This window comes from Mya arenaria, chromosome 14, assembly GCF_026914265.1.
Source record: "Mya arenaria isolate MELC-2E11 chromosome 14, ASM2691426v1".
Lineage (NCBI taxonomy): Eukaryota > Metazoa > Mollusca > Bivalvia > Myida > Myidae > Mya > Mya arenaria.
The window spans coordinates 16,627,413-16,643,024 of record NC_069135.1 but is presented as its reverse complement, the minus strand read 5'-3'; the positions used below and the strand labels follow the sequence as shown (position 1 = coordinate 16,643,024).

Sequence of the window (15,612 nt, the reverse complement as noted above, 5' to 3'; positions counted from 1 at the left end):
TTCAGATACTACAGTGAGCGATAGAGGCACATTATTCAGACACTACAGTGAGCGATAGAGGCACATTGTTCAGTCACTACAGTGAGCGATAGAGGCACATTGTTCAGTTACTACAGTGAGCGATAGAGGCACATTGTTCAGACACTACAGTGAGCGATAGAGGCACATTGTTCAGTCACTACAGTGAGCGATAGAGGCACATTGTTCAGTCACTACAGTGAGCGATAGAGTCACATTGTTCAGTTACTACAGTGAGCGATAGAGGCACATTGTTCAGACACTACAGTGAGCGATAGAGGCACATTGTTCAGACACTACAGTGAGCGATAGAGGCACATTGTTCAGACACTACAGTGAGCGATAGAGGCACATTGTTCAGACACTACAGTGAGCGATAGAGGCACATTGTTCAGTCACTACAGTGAGCGATAGAGGCACATTGTTCAGACACTACAGTGAGCGATAGAGGCACATTGTTCAGACACTACAGTGAGCGATAGAGGTACACTGTTCAGATACTACAGTGAGCGATAGAGGCACATTGTTCAGACACTACAGTGAGCGATAGAGGCACATTGTTCAGTCACTACAGTGAGCGATAGAGGCACATTGTTCAGTCACTACAGTGAGCGATAGAGGCACATTGTTCAGTTACTACAGTGAGCGATAGAGGCACACTGTTCAGTTACTACAGTGAGCGATAGAGGCACATTGTTCAGTTACTACAGTGAGCGATAGAGGCACACTGTTCAGTTACTACAGTGAGCGATAGAGGCACACTGTTCAGTTACTACAGTGAGCGATTGAGGCACACTGTCCAGTTACTACAGTGAGCGATTGAGACACACTGTCCAGATACTACAGTGAGCGATAGAGGTACACTGTTCAGTTACTACTGTGAGCGATAGAGGCACACTGTTCAGTTACTACAGTGAGCGATAGAGGCACACTGTTCAGTCACTACAGTGAGCGATAGAGGCACACTGTTCAGTTACTACAGTGAGCGATAGAGGCACACTGTTCAGTTACTACAGTGAGCGATAGAGGCACACTGTTCAGTTACTACAGTGAGCGATAGAGACACACTGTTCAGATACTACAGTGAGCGATAGAGGCACACTGTTCAGTTACTACAGTGAGCGATAGAGGCACACTGTTCAGTTACTACAGTGAGCGATAGAGGCACATTGTTCAGTTACTACAGTGAGCGATAGAGGCACACTGTTCAGTTACTACAGTGAGCGATAGAGGTACAGTGTTCAGTTACTACAGTGAGCGATAGAGGCACACTGGTCAGTTACTATAGTGAGCGATAGAGGCACATTGTTCAGTTACTACAGTGAGCGATAGAGGCACACTGTTCAGATACTACAGTGAGCGATAGAGGCACACTGTTCAGTTTCTACAGTGAGCGATAGAGGCACACTGGTCAGTTACTACAGTGAGCGATTGAGGTACACTGTTCAGTTACAACAGTGATCGATAGAGGTACACTGTTCAATTTCTTCAGTAAGCGATTCAGGCACACTGTTCAATTTCTTCAGTGAACGATTGAGGCATAGTGTCTGTTACTAGTTACTACAGTGAGCGATAGAGGCACACTGTTCAGTTACTGCAGTGAGCGATAGAGGCACACTGTTCAATTTCTTCAGTGAGCGATTGAGACACACTGTTCGGTTACTACAGTGAGCGATTGAGGCACACTGTTCAGTTACTACAGTGAGCGATAGAGGCACACTGTTCAGTTACTACAGTGAGCGATAGAGGTACACTGTTCAGTTACTACAGTGAGCGATAGAGGCACACTGTTCAGTTACTGCAGTGAGCAATTGAGGCACACTGTTTAGTTACTGCAATGAGCGATAGAACCCACTATTTAGTTACTACAGTGAGCGATAGAGGCACACTATTCAGTCACTACAGTGAGCGATAGAGGCACACTGTTCAGTTACTGCAGTGAGCGATAGAGGCACACTGTTCAGTCACCACAGTGAGAGATAGAGACACACTATTCAGTCACTACAGTGAGCGATAGAGGCACACTGTTCAGTTACTACAGTGAGCGATAGAGGCACATTGTTCAGTCACTACAGTGAGCGATAGAGACACACTATTCAGTCACTACAGTGAGCGATTGAGGCACACTGTTCAGTTACTACAGTGAGCGATAGAGGCACACTGTTCAGTTACTGCAGTGAGCAATTGAGGCACACTGTTTAGTTACTGCAATGAGCGATAGAGGCACACTGTTCAGTCACTACAGTGAGCGATAGAGGCACACTGTTCAGTTACTGCAGTGAGCGATAGAGGCACACTGTTCAGTTACTGCAGTGAGCGATAGAGGCACACTGTTCAGTCACCACAGTGAGCGATAGAGACACACTATTCAGTCACTACAGTGAGCGATAGAGGCACACTGTTCAGTTACTACAGTGAGCGATAGAGGCACACTGTTCAGTCCCCACAGTGAGCGATAGAGACACACTGTTCAGTTACTACAGTGAGCGATAGAGGCACACTGTTCAGTTACTGCAGTGAGCGATAGAACCCACTATTTAGTTACTACAGTGAGCGATAGAGGCACACTGTTCAGTTACTACAGTGAGCGATTGAGGCACACTGTTCAGTTACTACAGTGAGCGATAGAGGCACACTGTTCAGTTACTGCAGTGAGCGATAGAACCCACTATTTAGTTACTACAGTGAGCGATAGAGGCACACTGTTCAGTTACTGCAGTGAGCGATAGAACCCACTATTTAGTTACTACAGTGAGCGATAGAGGCACACTATTCAGTCACTACAGTGAGCGATTGAGGCACACTGTTCAGTTACTACAGTGAGCGATAGAGGCACACTGTTCAGTTACTGCAATGAGCTATAGAACCCACTATTTAGTTACTACAGTGAGCGATAGAGGCACACTGTTCAGTTACTACAGTGAGCGATAGAGGCACACTGTTCAGTTACTGCAGTGAGCGATAGAGGCACACTGTTCAGTCACTACAGTGAGCGATAGAGACACACTATTCAGTCACTACAGTGAGCGATAGAGACACACTGTTCAGTTTCTACAGTGAGCGATAGAGGCACACTGTTCAGACACTACAGTGAGCGATATAGACACACTGTTCAGTTACTACAGTGAGCGATAGAGGTACACTGTTCAGACACTACAGTGAGCGATTGAGGTACAGGGTTCAGTTTCTACAGTGAACGAATGAGGTACACTGTTCAGTTTCTACGAGTACAGTGAGCGATTGAGGCACACTGTTCAGTTACTACATTACGCGATAGAGGAACAGTGTACAGTTACTGAAGTGAGCGATTGAGGCACAATGTTCAGTTACTACAGTGAGCGATAGAGGCACACTGTTCAGACACTACAGTGAGCGATTGAGGTACACTGTTCAGTTACTACAGTGAGCGATAAAGATCAGACAGTTCAGTTACTACAGTGAGCGATAGAGCATCATCGTTTAGTTACTACAGTGAGCGATATAACATCATTGCTCAGTTACCACAGTAAACGATAGAACATCACTGCTCAGTGAATACAGTGAGCGATAGAGGCACACTGTCCAGGTACTACAGTGAGCGATAGATGTACATTGTTAAGTAACCATATGAGACCAAGCTGTGTTGTAACTACACTTGCACGGCGTTGTTTAATTTCCCAGAGCGCCGTGATATCGCAGGAAAAAAAAGGATAGCTATCATGAAGGTGGCGGTGTATCGGCGTTTTCACGGCGAACTTGGCATATCAAAGGAGCTCCATGGCGTTCTACCGCGTTCTTACGGAGTTCTAGTTGGCGATTGTGTCATCTTTCATGGTGTGTATCGAGTTGTTACGGCGCGCGAACTGCATGTGCACTAGGCTTTCGCATTGCCTGTAAACACGATATCTCCATCAGTTCTCCGTTCTTCCATTTGCTCTCGAACATTTGAGACCATGCCCACCAAAAGAGGGGAAATGTGGAAAAGACATGAGAAGATAAATGCCTAGGGCAAACAGCACCGCTTGCGGTTGCACATCAGTCATGGTGAAATGAATGTTTATTTGCATGTATCATTCCTTTATATGTTTTTGTTGGGTTGGTTCATTGTCATGCAAACGCTGATTGACGCGGTAGAAGCGCATTCAGAGCGCAATGATCGCCGTGACGGCTACATACAATCGTTGTAAGAGTGCAGTTAGAAAAATAAAACCCTTTATAAGCGCCGTTGTCGCGCCGTATAAGCGCGGTAGATACGCCGTGTCATCTCAGAGAACGCCGTACGATAGTACTGCAACCTTTGTTTGCGCCCGCGGCGATTCTGTGGCTTTGTAGGAGACCTAAATGCGCTACAACGGCGATCTTACTTCGTATCAGAACGCCGAGCGATGGCGTTTGTTTTGGGCATACGGTTCAGTTTCTTTAGTGAGCGATGGACTCATTCTGTGTTGTATTCACGTGTAACTACAAATACTGAAGACCCTTGTGAGCCCTCAGATTATGATTAACTCTGTATTTCCACATATATGTTTCTTTCAGGCCGTTCAATTTCAACTATTTGTCTTAAACACATGAATTTGACGTCAGCACACTGTACTTTGTAATTAAAATTATTTTCCTCATTCTCTATCTATCTTTAAAATGACTTCTTCATCTCTCTATTTGTCTACCTTTTGTTTCTTGAAAATGAATCAAAATAATTTTCATATTTCGGAAATTGCGCTTAGGGTAAGCGCTGTGACAATATGTTATTATAATGGCAACATGTGGTTTAATATAATATAATATAATAAAAAAATAAAATAAAATAAAATAATATAATATAATATCATATCATATCATATCATATAATATAATAAGATAGTGTATAATGTTATATAATTAATATGATATAATGTAATACAATATAATATAAAAAAAATATAATAAGATAGTAATATAATGTAGAATATAATGTCATATAATTAATATAATAGTTTATAACACAATATAATAGTTTAAAATATAATATAATATAATATAATATAATGAAGTATAATCAAGTATATTATAATATATTATACATTATACCTTACATACTTTTACCAAAAAGTAACACAATAAAATGAATTAAAATCCAGTATAATATGAAGAAACAATATTCAACATAAAGAAGTTAATTTAACAAAACAAAAAAATCAATGCTTGAAACAAAGAGTATTTTTATTCATATTATTATTTATGCATACATTTAGTTAGCTAAGTATAAACGTCTTACGAAATATAGAATAATATGTATTTAAATGACTCAAATGAATTCACTAAAACAACTTCTCTGTTTCTATTCAGTTCTTTTTCTAGGTCTGATTGTTAAAATCACTCCATTCACTGGTTTTGTCAAAAGGCTTGTCTCTAATTTAGGATTTATCTCAGTCTTTGAACACACATGGAGTGTGTAAGATCTCAAAATATGCACAATAATCACTTTACACAGCATCTGAGCCATTTTGATGCCCAGACAAGCCCTTGGCCCAACGCCGAAGGGCAAATATGTGTAAGGTTTGATGCGGTGGATATTTTCAGGAGCGAATCTTTCTGGAACACATTCGTCTGGCATGTCCCAATATTCAGGCATCCTGTGTATGGCGTATATTGGCACAGTTATTGACATGCCCTTGTGGATGCGAACACCACATACATTTGTCTCTTCATTTGCATCCCTGCCAGTTCTGTTCGCTGCAGGGTATAATCTCAAAGTTTCACTCAAAAACCAGTCAATATATTCCATTTTCATAACGGTATCATAGTCAATGTCCCCATTCACGACGCGCTCATCGATTGATTGTATTAGTTTTTCCTGAACGTCTTCGTTAGTAGCAAGAAGATAAGCCATCCATGTCAGTGTTGTCGCTGTAGTGTCATACCCTGCCATTAACACCACAATGGCATTAGCGATCAGCTCATCGTTATTTAGTCCTATTCTCTTTCTTAAGCAATATTCCTTCAAATTATCATTTTCAAAATGTTCATCATGTTCTAAGTTATTGTTGTTTGCATCCATGAGGTTCTGTAATGTGTCCTTGACTGTGTTTGTACCATCTGTGGATCGCCGCTGATCTATCATTTGTCCAACTACGTTTTTAATGTACTTCAAAGAGTGCTTGTCAACGTAATCAAGATCAAGCAATCGAAACAACCTCTTCATAACGGGTATTATCATTGGTAGACCGTTAAGAACATTTGATTCGATGTTCAATGTGCTTACAATCTTTGCATGTCTTGTAAAATCGCAATCTGAATGACGTAGCGTATTTGTGTTTTGACCGAATGAAGTATTGCATAGAATATCGAGCGTAAGCGCGCTGAAGAAAGTTCTCATGTTTACTTCGTACATTTGTGAGAGTTCACATTTCTCGCTTAAAAAGCTGTCCATTTCCAGAAGGCACGAGGTCATACGGATATGCATCTCCCTTAGTTTTGTCGAGTTGAAGGCTGGTGAGATGACTGCCCTCATATAACGCCAGTGATGTCCGCTTGACATGACTACGCTGTTGTTCCACCAATCGGATATATACAGCACCTGCATACGCTGTGGAAACTTGTCAAACTGCCGAACCAATACCTCTCGGATGAACTTTGGGTCTGCGATAACAAGGTTTGGTAACGTACCGATGAAGCTGCCGTGGACGGGACCGTGTTGACGTATTGAACGGATGTCGTTTTCAAGAACTCCGTATCTCATGGCGTATTGCAGATCACCTAGCAATGGCCAGCTTCTTGTACAAGGAACGTTTGCCGACATGAAGTACCACCGTTTCCGGAGGTGATGGTAGCAGAGTAAAATCACCAGTAAAAGTATGATGCTAAACACAAACATTGTGGAATACGAACAGTTGTTTATTGAAATTGCTGTGAAAACAATCTTGTCTCTATATATTTAAAATTTGATCCAGCACGTGATATTGTCAATTACACTGTAATTGGTTGACAGTATCATGGGAGGGACTTGGACTACGTAATATTGCCCGCCTTGATTCAATGACTTGTAAAAGTACTTTTAAATAGCTGTATGTAAAAGTAAACTATTTAAAGGCACCAGTACATAAGCGTTGTAATCTGTATTTGGACTCATTTGCCGGATTTAGAACTGCAATGTGATTGTTATTACATTGCATATTCAAACTGTGTTTGGGTTTTAGAGCTAATATTACACACAAGAATAAAGGCAATATATGTTGCTTTTAGAATCAAACTTTTAAAATGATCGTATCATACATTATGTACAATATAAAGTTATTTATCTACAGATATTGTCACATATATGTTTTTCAAACAAAACTGCATTACGCAAAAACTGTTCATAATTTAACTCATTTTTGAAAAACGAATGGATTTTTTTTTATCTTAGATAATATTATTTTTAACTTTGTAAAGTAATCAATATGACATTAAGATAAACTTACCAAGTTTTGACCTAATTTAAACATTGACCTCAAATTTACCGGTTGACATTGCCGAGATTAATCTGTATGTGTAATACCACAGGTAACAGTATTGGTACGAGATAAAATATACAATCAAATGGGCAGTATGCATGCTAAATGGCTTATACAGAGCCGGAAAACATGCTTGTCTACTATTTAAACTGTGGAAAACAAAAGGAATAAATGGTGGCCATATACGATCAGACTTTGCAACAACATTGGAGTTAACAATTAAGTCTATTGTAATGGATGAAGAAAACTCCAGCTGAGAACCCATATCAAGAAAACAAAGACAAAACAAGAGATGATATGCATGCGTAACCGCTACCAACCACACTGTTCTTTCAATTACCATTATAATGCGTATACTGCGTAACTTAACTCGTATATCAGTGTTTGTCTTCAAATATGTGATTGTTGGCTGCTCGATTGAGAACAGCGTTTGTCTTCAAATATGTGATTGTTGGCTGCTCGATTGAGAACAGCGTTTGTCTTCAAATATGTGATTGTTGGCTGCTCGATTGAGAACAGTGTTTGTCTTCAAATATGTGATTGTTGGCTGCTCGATTGAGAACAGTGTTTGTCTTCAAATATGTGATTGTTGGCTGCTCGATTGAGAACAGTGTTTGTCTTCAAATATGTGATTGTTGGCTGCTCGATTGAGAACAGTGTTTGTCTTCAAATATGTGATTGTTGGCTGCTCGATTGAGAACAGTGTTTGTCTTCAAATATGTGATTGTTGGCTAAAGATGCTTTCCTACTTCATGCTTTTTGGAAGCTTATTGAAAAATAACGTTTGATAATGTCCTGATAGAGTCATCATTGTAAACGGTGAAATATTTAAAACATAACTTCACTGTTTCTTACCGTTTCGCATAATTAATTGACGTCATTTCTGTTATGACAAAGATACAACTTATCAATCAATTTATTTATACTCATCCTTTATGTACAACCAACTAGTTATTTTTTCTGTCGAAGGGTTCTTGAAACAAGGCACGTTCAAACTATGTATAGTTCGCTGGGCATTAGAATGGGACTAGACACCAGATGATATAATTAAAGGACAAAAAAGAAAATGGTCAAAAGCTTACATAAAATTATTATCATTGAGTACAACGCATTAACTCTTACTTACTGATGTACCACATCGCTTACAATTGTGAATCAAAAATCAGTGTAATATTGATCTATTTCAAATGCAACTTAAAAATGTATACATTTTTATTGAAGAGGCTGTTGCCATTAACGCAAAATAAGCACTATGAAGGAGTCCATTGCGAGTGATAATTGCGAAAATCGCTCTATTAGTAAAGAACTCGGTTATCACCTCGTTATTGTCAATGAGGACCACAGGTGATCGTCGCTTGACCACTAAAATATGGTCATTTAGTCCTTTGATACTGTTTAAAAATTATTTCTTTTAAATGTTGCCCTTCAGTCCATTAATACTGTTTAAAAATTAACAAAAATTAACTCAAATTGATAAAATGACATTTTAATAAATTTCCAAGAGATTAACTTGAAAAATATCTTTATATATATATAATGTTATTTTTTTCAAGTTATAGTCTTACAAATTTATTGAAATGTCATTTTATCAATTCTAATTATTTTTGGTTCATTTTTAAGCAATATCAATAGACTGAAGGGCCACATCTAAAAAAAAACAATATCAAAGGACTGAAGGGCCATATTTTAGTGACCAAGTTATGTGACGATCACCTGTGATGAGGACTATACCGGTTTGGGATCTAAGAAAGATGTGAAGCAAAACACTTTCATAAAAGTAAATGACAGCAAGAAACAAGTGTTTTCCTACAGAAGTCCGTTTACATTGCATTTCCACAGTGTATGTTCACAAAATGAATTTTATTCTGTAACATAGCTAATGTGACTTTAACATAGAAATGTACAAATCAAATATCAAATATTGTTCCGACACACTTGTCTTTCGTAGATTTTTCCAATTTGAATTTTACTGGGGTAAATCTGCCAAGTAAGTTTAAAATACTTCGTTATGTTTATTGACACTCATCACGTGACTTTCACATGCTAGTAATACACACAACATAGCAACCCAAAGGGACGGACAGTGCAAGGAAGCAGACAACTGTTGCTAAACAACATACACAAAGAGCCCGACAAATTAACATTGTGCGTTGGGGGAAAACGTTTATTGACGGGCTTATAGTGTGTCAAACAAGGTGTTCGGTAAAAAGCATTCCGCACTATTTTTAAACAAAACAAATTTCAGCTGAGACAGCGTGTGTGACGACATAATTGTTGCGTATATTGTTGAAATAATATAAAATGATGTATTATTGGCATCATTCTAGCTCGTATTGACAAATCTAGGCTTGTTTACGGATATACTGTAAGTGCCGGTATAGTCTCTTTAATATAAGAATTGGTATACAATTGATTGATTGATTGCCCCTATTATCAGTAGCAGGTGCTTCTAACACTATCAATCAATTGTTAATTTAGTATAGTGATACATGCATGTAAATATATTTACACATCAGCTATTCTTTATATTTAAAACAAGAAGTTACGTACCATGTACTCCATATATTACGGACACGCAACAACGATGAGAATTAAACCTTAACGGATATTTAGTGTATGCCCTTCATTGTCAGCCAATCAGGGACGCTAGATTTTTCAAATGTTTCGTTTCTTTTTTGTGAAGAATCGTTACTTATTTGTGAAGATGACTCTTTTGGTTTAAGTAAACTGCTTTTACTGCACGTGCGCATATAGCCACGCCTATTGTTTGTATATATTTGCAAAGGCGTGATTTCAGTGTCAACGATTTAAATGACGTCACAATATCTTGCATTGATTGACAGGTCTTTTTGACAGGCGCACGGCTTGATTTTAAAGCTGATGCAATTTTGGAGGGGCTAAAACTAAGTAGATTTGAATTTATTTAGTAATTTCTTCGTCAATAACAAACCACGGTCGCTTCGCTGCGCTCCGCTTCCTTAGGTTACTTATTCACGAAAAAAATACTTAATAAACTCTAAACTATACATCAGTTTCATGTAATAGTTAGATAACCTGAAGTGAGATTTTAATTATTAAGCCCTTCTTATACCATTAAAAATCTTTTATCAGGTCAACTAACTGACTAAGAATACCACCGCATTGGCTGACACATTGTCGACGAAAAATCTGACGCAGGGAGTGTGTATCGGATAACTGGCAGTAGGCGGACCTTTAAACACGCGCGGAAGTTGAAGATCTTAATAATTAAGTCTACTACTTAATGGTTGCCTATCTGCAATTTCATTGGCTAAAAATCTAGGTTGTATTATAATGTCTGGAATTGAATGCATGAGCATATAGGCCAGTATACCATGTACACGCTATACACATAATAACAAATACTCATACTATGTATAAAATGCATTATAAGTATATTGCTTACATGTTTTAATGTTAAACTTAATAACTTGATTTACAAAGTTAAAAGTCAAGCAATTCGAAAACAAGATTTTGAAATTCCAATAAATGCATTCAGTTATTTCAAATAGTTTTACCACTACTTAAGATTTGCAATTCTTACATTCGGGCTTCACAGCAGTTGCTATTAGCCAATCTACGAGAAATTACGTTCAATGTCAATTTCTTAGTTTTAAAGTAATATGTTTTTTCTATGTCACTCGTGAAATAAAATATAATCTAACACTTAGATCATGAAATATCCTCTATATATTCTATTAAGTTTTCTTAATGTTGCATATGACAGAGTCCTTACATACTTGACCGAAAAAAATGCATGGTCATCTCCAATTTCCTTATTTGGGAGCTGCGGTCAAATTTAGATTAATCAGGCGATGGACTTTTGATATGTTAAGTGCATTTGAACTTGAAGCAAGCACTGTGAAAGTAGTCCTTTGCGAATGATAATTGTGATAATTGTTTTATTAGCAAAAAATGGGATATCACCTTATTACGGTCGTATGATGTATTTCAGAATTGCATTTTTCGTGTTTGCCAGCTAAGTTATTGAATAATATGCTGTTGTTAAATTGTTGTAGTTCGAGCTTTAAACGAAGATGGAAACATTCAATTTATACTTCAGTTCTAAGTTTTCATGATTACGTAAACATGCAAAATATAATTAGATGCTGCGTATGCTAGCTTTTAATTCGTACTTCCTTTATTTGAATATGTTTACGAAAATCAATTTTAAACACATTTCATTCTTACAGTATTTCAATATTTTTATTTGCTGTCTTAGTCCTACAAATTCATGGTAATTTTAGTCGTATGCGGACATTATGATATATGGTACATTTGAAACAGGATTTTGCATATCACAATAAGAGTTTCGAAGTATAATTCAGCATTGAATGCATTAGGTTTGTGCCCGTACATTGGTCCTTTAAATTGAGGGGAGCAACTGGTAAAACTGTTAAAAAAAAATAACTTTTCCTTAAGTTAGCAGCCATTTTTGGAAATTGTTTATCTTGTATTTTTGTATTTTATACTTATTTTCTGGAAGCACGGTAAACAACCCTACGGTTATTGTTGTGAAATAAAGGAGAAATATCGCATCCTGTTTCTAAAGCTCCCTCATTTCGACCGAAGGAGTCACGGACAAGTTTAACTTTATCATCCTTAAAGGTTTAAACACTTCAAATTCAATTTAGCGAACTAACATATCTTCATTGTGTATACATTTTTGGAACATATCACTCACTTCTACCAATTAGAAACGACCCCCTCCCCTTTTCTGCCTTTCTCTACCACATTCTTATAACCCCTGACAATTTTCCTTTGTCTGAATATTATCTTACACTTACCTGTCAAAATGCTTACATTCCCCAAACATTGTACATGATTTTTCAAGACTTCGTTTACACCAGCGTTCCCAAATTCAGAGTGACAGAAAACTGTATTCAAGGTTTTGTCAATGTATTAATTATTCACTATTTATCAGATATACTTCTTCATTGCTGTGGCGGAGTTGGAACACGTTTTTGAGAACTGTATTGACGTTGACCTTCCCCCGTCCACCGATGTTTTGCAGACATTCGTTAAGATCCTAGAATTTGAATGGTCGAAAATAAAATCATCCTAAAGAAACTTGTATCCGATTTCGGCGAACTTCTATAATGTTTAATATGACAGATAAGCTTATACTAAACTGAACCGAAGCGTCAAGAAGACAGCAAATAAAACGTTTTACACAAAAAACAGCACCGTTACGTGACGGTGAAAGTCACAGCACAAGTACAACCGTTTCCTTAAAGGTTCATTCACAACTTGACACCGTTTTCTAAACGGTTATTTTATTCATATACCCTTTCTTTTGATCTTTACCTCCATAGATATATAGCAGTAGCAGAACGTGATGCTTTCGCGACATTAAGTAGAACATGCTTGGAATGATAGTTTGTGCAATGGGATGCAGTATTTTTTAAATTGTTCACACACATATTTCAGCAAAGTGGCATCGTCTTGTCATTATAACCATTATAACATCAATCTTGTAAATCGACAGGTTTAAACAGTTGCATTATTTAATTGTTATGCGCATGGGCAAAGGTGTGTCTAGATGAGTGACTTGGTTTAATTGACAGAGGCTAGATACATCTAAACTAAAACTAGGCGTGTCTTACATGTTTTGCAAACCTAATTCAACTCAAATATTTTAAAGGTGCATCAATAACAAGGTTTTTCAGCTTTTCGACTTAAGCCGGTAACATGTATACATCGTTTTTTAAAAAAATGAAACGTAAATTCAAAGCATAAAAATGTGAAAGAACATTGACGTATCTCAATATTCTCAATGCAATGTCAACAGTTTGCTTGTATGTGATGTGAAAGAGAACTAAACTTGTTCATATTTACATGTGTTTCCATCAGTATCATTACACGATTTCACTAGTAATAATATTAATATCAATGTAGCTGTGACTTTTCTTAAAAACGACGCTGCATAACGTTCAGCCATTAATTTTAATTTTACTCGCAGCGATATTCACAATAAGTTAAAAGCATTTTGACGTTGATAGTTTTGATTCTGATTTGGTTTGAAAACTGCATTAATTGGATTTAATGCTCAGAACCCAAAAAGCAAATTAAGTCAGGCTTTCCTAGAAGCAGCACATATAAATGCTCCATCGAAACAGAACAACTGTATAGACAAACCTTCATGAACAAAGAATTCTTATCTGCCATCTATACAAAAAGACTGCTGCAAAATAGATACATTTTCCCATTGAACATTCTAAGAGTTGGGAGCTTTTTCGACAACATTTTGTATTAGTTTTAAAAGTTAGTTTAAAAGTTTGAACGATATATGTGTTCGTATGTGTAGATCAGCAACGTTTTGGCCTTTTGTTAAACCATTTAAAACCAGTAAGGGTTGTTCAAATCAAACTGATGTTCGTTTAAACGAAAAAATCATATTGATATCTAATAAGTAATATAATTATGTGCCATATCTTTAATAATGTCATAGTAAATTTGGCTCCGACAGTATAGAAGTTAATGAAAATCTCCCTAACATTGAAACCGGTTTCTTTAACAAAATAATGGTTCTGATGTCAGTTTGACTACAAACCATTAGATATCACGTTTGTTGAAAAAATATATAAATTCTCTGAATACTAAATAGTAAATAAGCAACAGGCTATGATGGAAAACCCTACTAACTTACTTTATGAAGTAATCGTTAACAAAAGGAACTATTCAGATAGCTCGAAAATTGCCCAGATCTTTTAAAATAACAAATAAGCTATAGATCAAAATAAGGACGTAGCTACAATCTTCATGGATAAATCGAAGGCATTCGACTGCCTTCCTTTTGAAATTGAAATGAGTAACTGACAATGCCATAGGTTTTATAGGAACAGAACAGAACAGACAGAAGCAGTAGAAAGCAATGTGTAATACTCGGTGATATTAGTAAGAGGGATTTTCAGTCGATATACAAAGGACGAGACTAAAGGCTCAATGTTAGTTTTTCCCTTCTGTTTTAAATGAAAACATAAATACTTTTCTCAAATGATTCGTAATCGGAAAAACAAAATGAGAAACAAACTTATGACTTGCACGAAAATAAACGATTAAGCAATTGTTTCCAAATTTCGTTTCAAAGCTTGCGGAGTGATATTGTTGTATTTCACATGTGCCATACACAGAATAAAACTCGATGGTAACATTAAACAGGAAATAAGGTATAGCATGTGATTTAGTCATACAAGTTTTCACATTATATTTGCGTTTGTCATTCAGATTCAATATGTAAAATATTGCCCGTATCCAAAGAACTACTTTTTTGGCGAAAAGAGAAGTCTTAAAACAAGATATTTATTCATTAAAAGTGAACATGAACTGATAATTCTAAATATAAGGCCACTTTGTATCACTAGGCGTGGTTTTTGTTTGCATGTAGCAAGATAAAATTTATAAATTACGTTATTAATTAAGCATGTTATACTACGCCTTAAATAAGTGCTCAGACACAAACATGAAAATACTCTTAAACTTTTAAGAAAAACATGCATGACCTGTATCGGTAAAATCCGAAAAACACATTTTTGTTGGTCCAATTAATTGGTTATTACTCCGTTACGCTATTTTCATCGTCTTTTTCGACAAACACGAACCAAACCGTCCTTTATGTACGCATGGACACTGACTGAGCAAAGGGGTCTCTTTATAAACTAAAAAGGGGAGACATTAAAACCCGATTATTTTAAAGAAAACTATACTTCAGTAGAAGAAATGTAACGGCACTGTTGCAAATGTTGTTTAAATAAACTATATTATGGATCTGACAAATGTGGCATAAAGATTTGCATTTATCTTTTGCACCTTAGTCTATAGGGGCTATCGAACAAAATAAGGTAATTAACGACTACAAACAGGTTTTCTCGATTTAAACATGCAATTGAAGATATATTGCAAACACATGTGTATAGAAGGAACATCTGAATTTTCTGAATTCAAATTTGGCATTCACAACTTTGCCCTGAAGCCAATAAAACATTGTTTTAACTTTTCAATTTCCATACACCTAGATGAACGGGTCTCGTGTTATAAAAAATAACAAACATTTTAATTGTAAAAACGCAACCCTTACCCTGGTAAGGCACAATGATACTGATTATAGTCGAATTTATGGAAAAGG

General features: G+C 36.9%; 1 protein-coding gene across 1 annotated transcript; it reads right to left on the bottom strand.

The window, feature by feature from the left end:
- Positions 1-5,237: 5,237 nt before the first annotated feature.
- Positions 5,238-6,820, bottom strand: LOC128218415 (cytochrome P450 3A41-like). Its single transcript, XM_052926079.1, has one exon. The coding sequence runs from the start codon at positions 6,773-6,775 to the stop codon at positions 5,315-5,317; it is 1,461 nt and encodes a 486-aa protein (XP_052782039.1). The 5' UTR covers positions 6,776-6,820; the 3' UTR covers positions 5,238-5,314.
- Positions 6,821-15,612: the final 8,792 nt, after the last annotated feature.

Excerpts from the sequence above, each read along its gene's own strand:
- LOC128218415 (XM_052926079.1), bottom strand. The coding sequence starts at position 6,775 with ATGTCGGCAAACGTTCCTTGTACAAGAAGCTGGCCATTGCTAGGTGAT.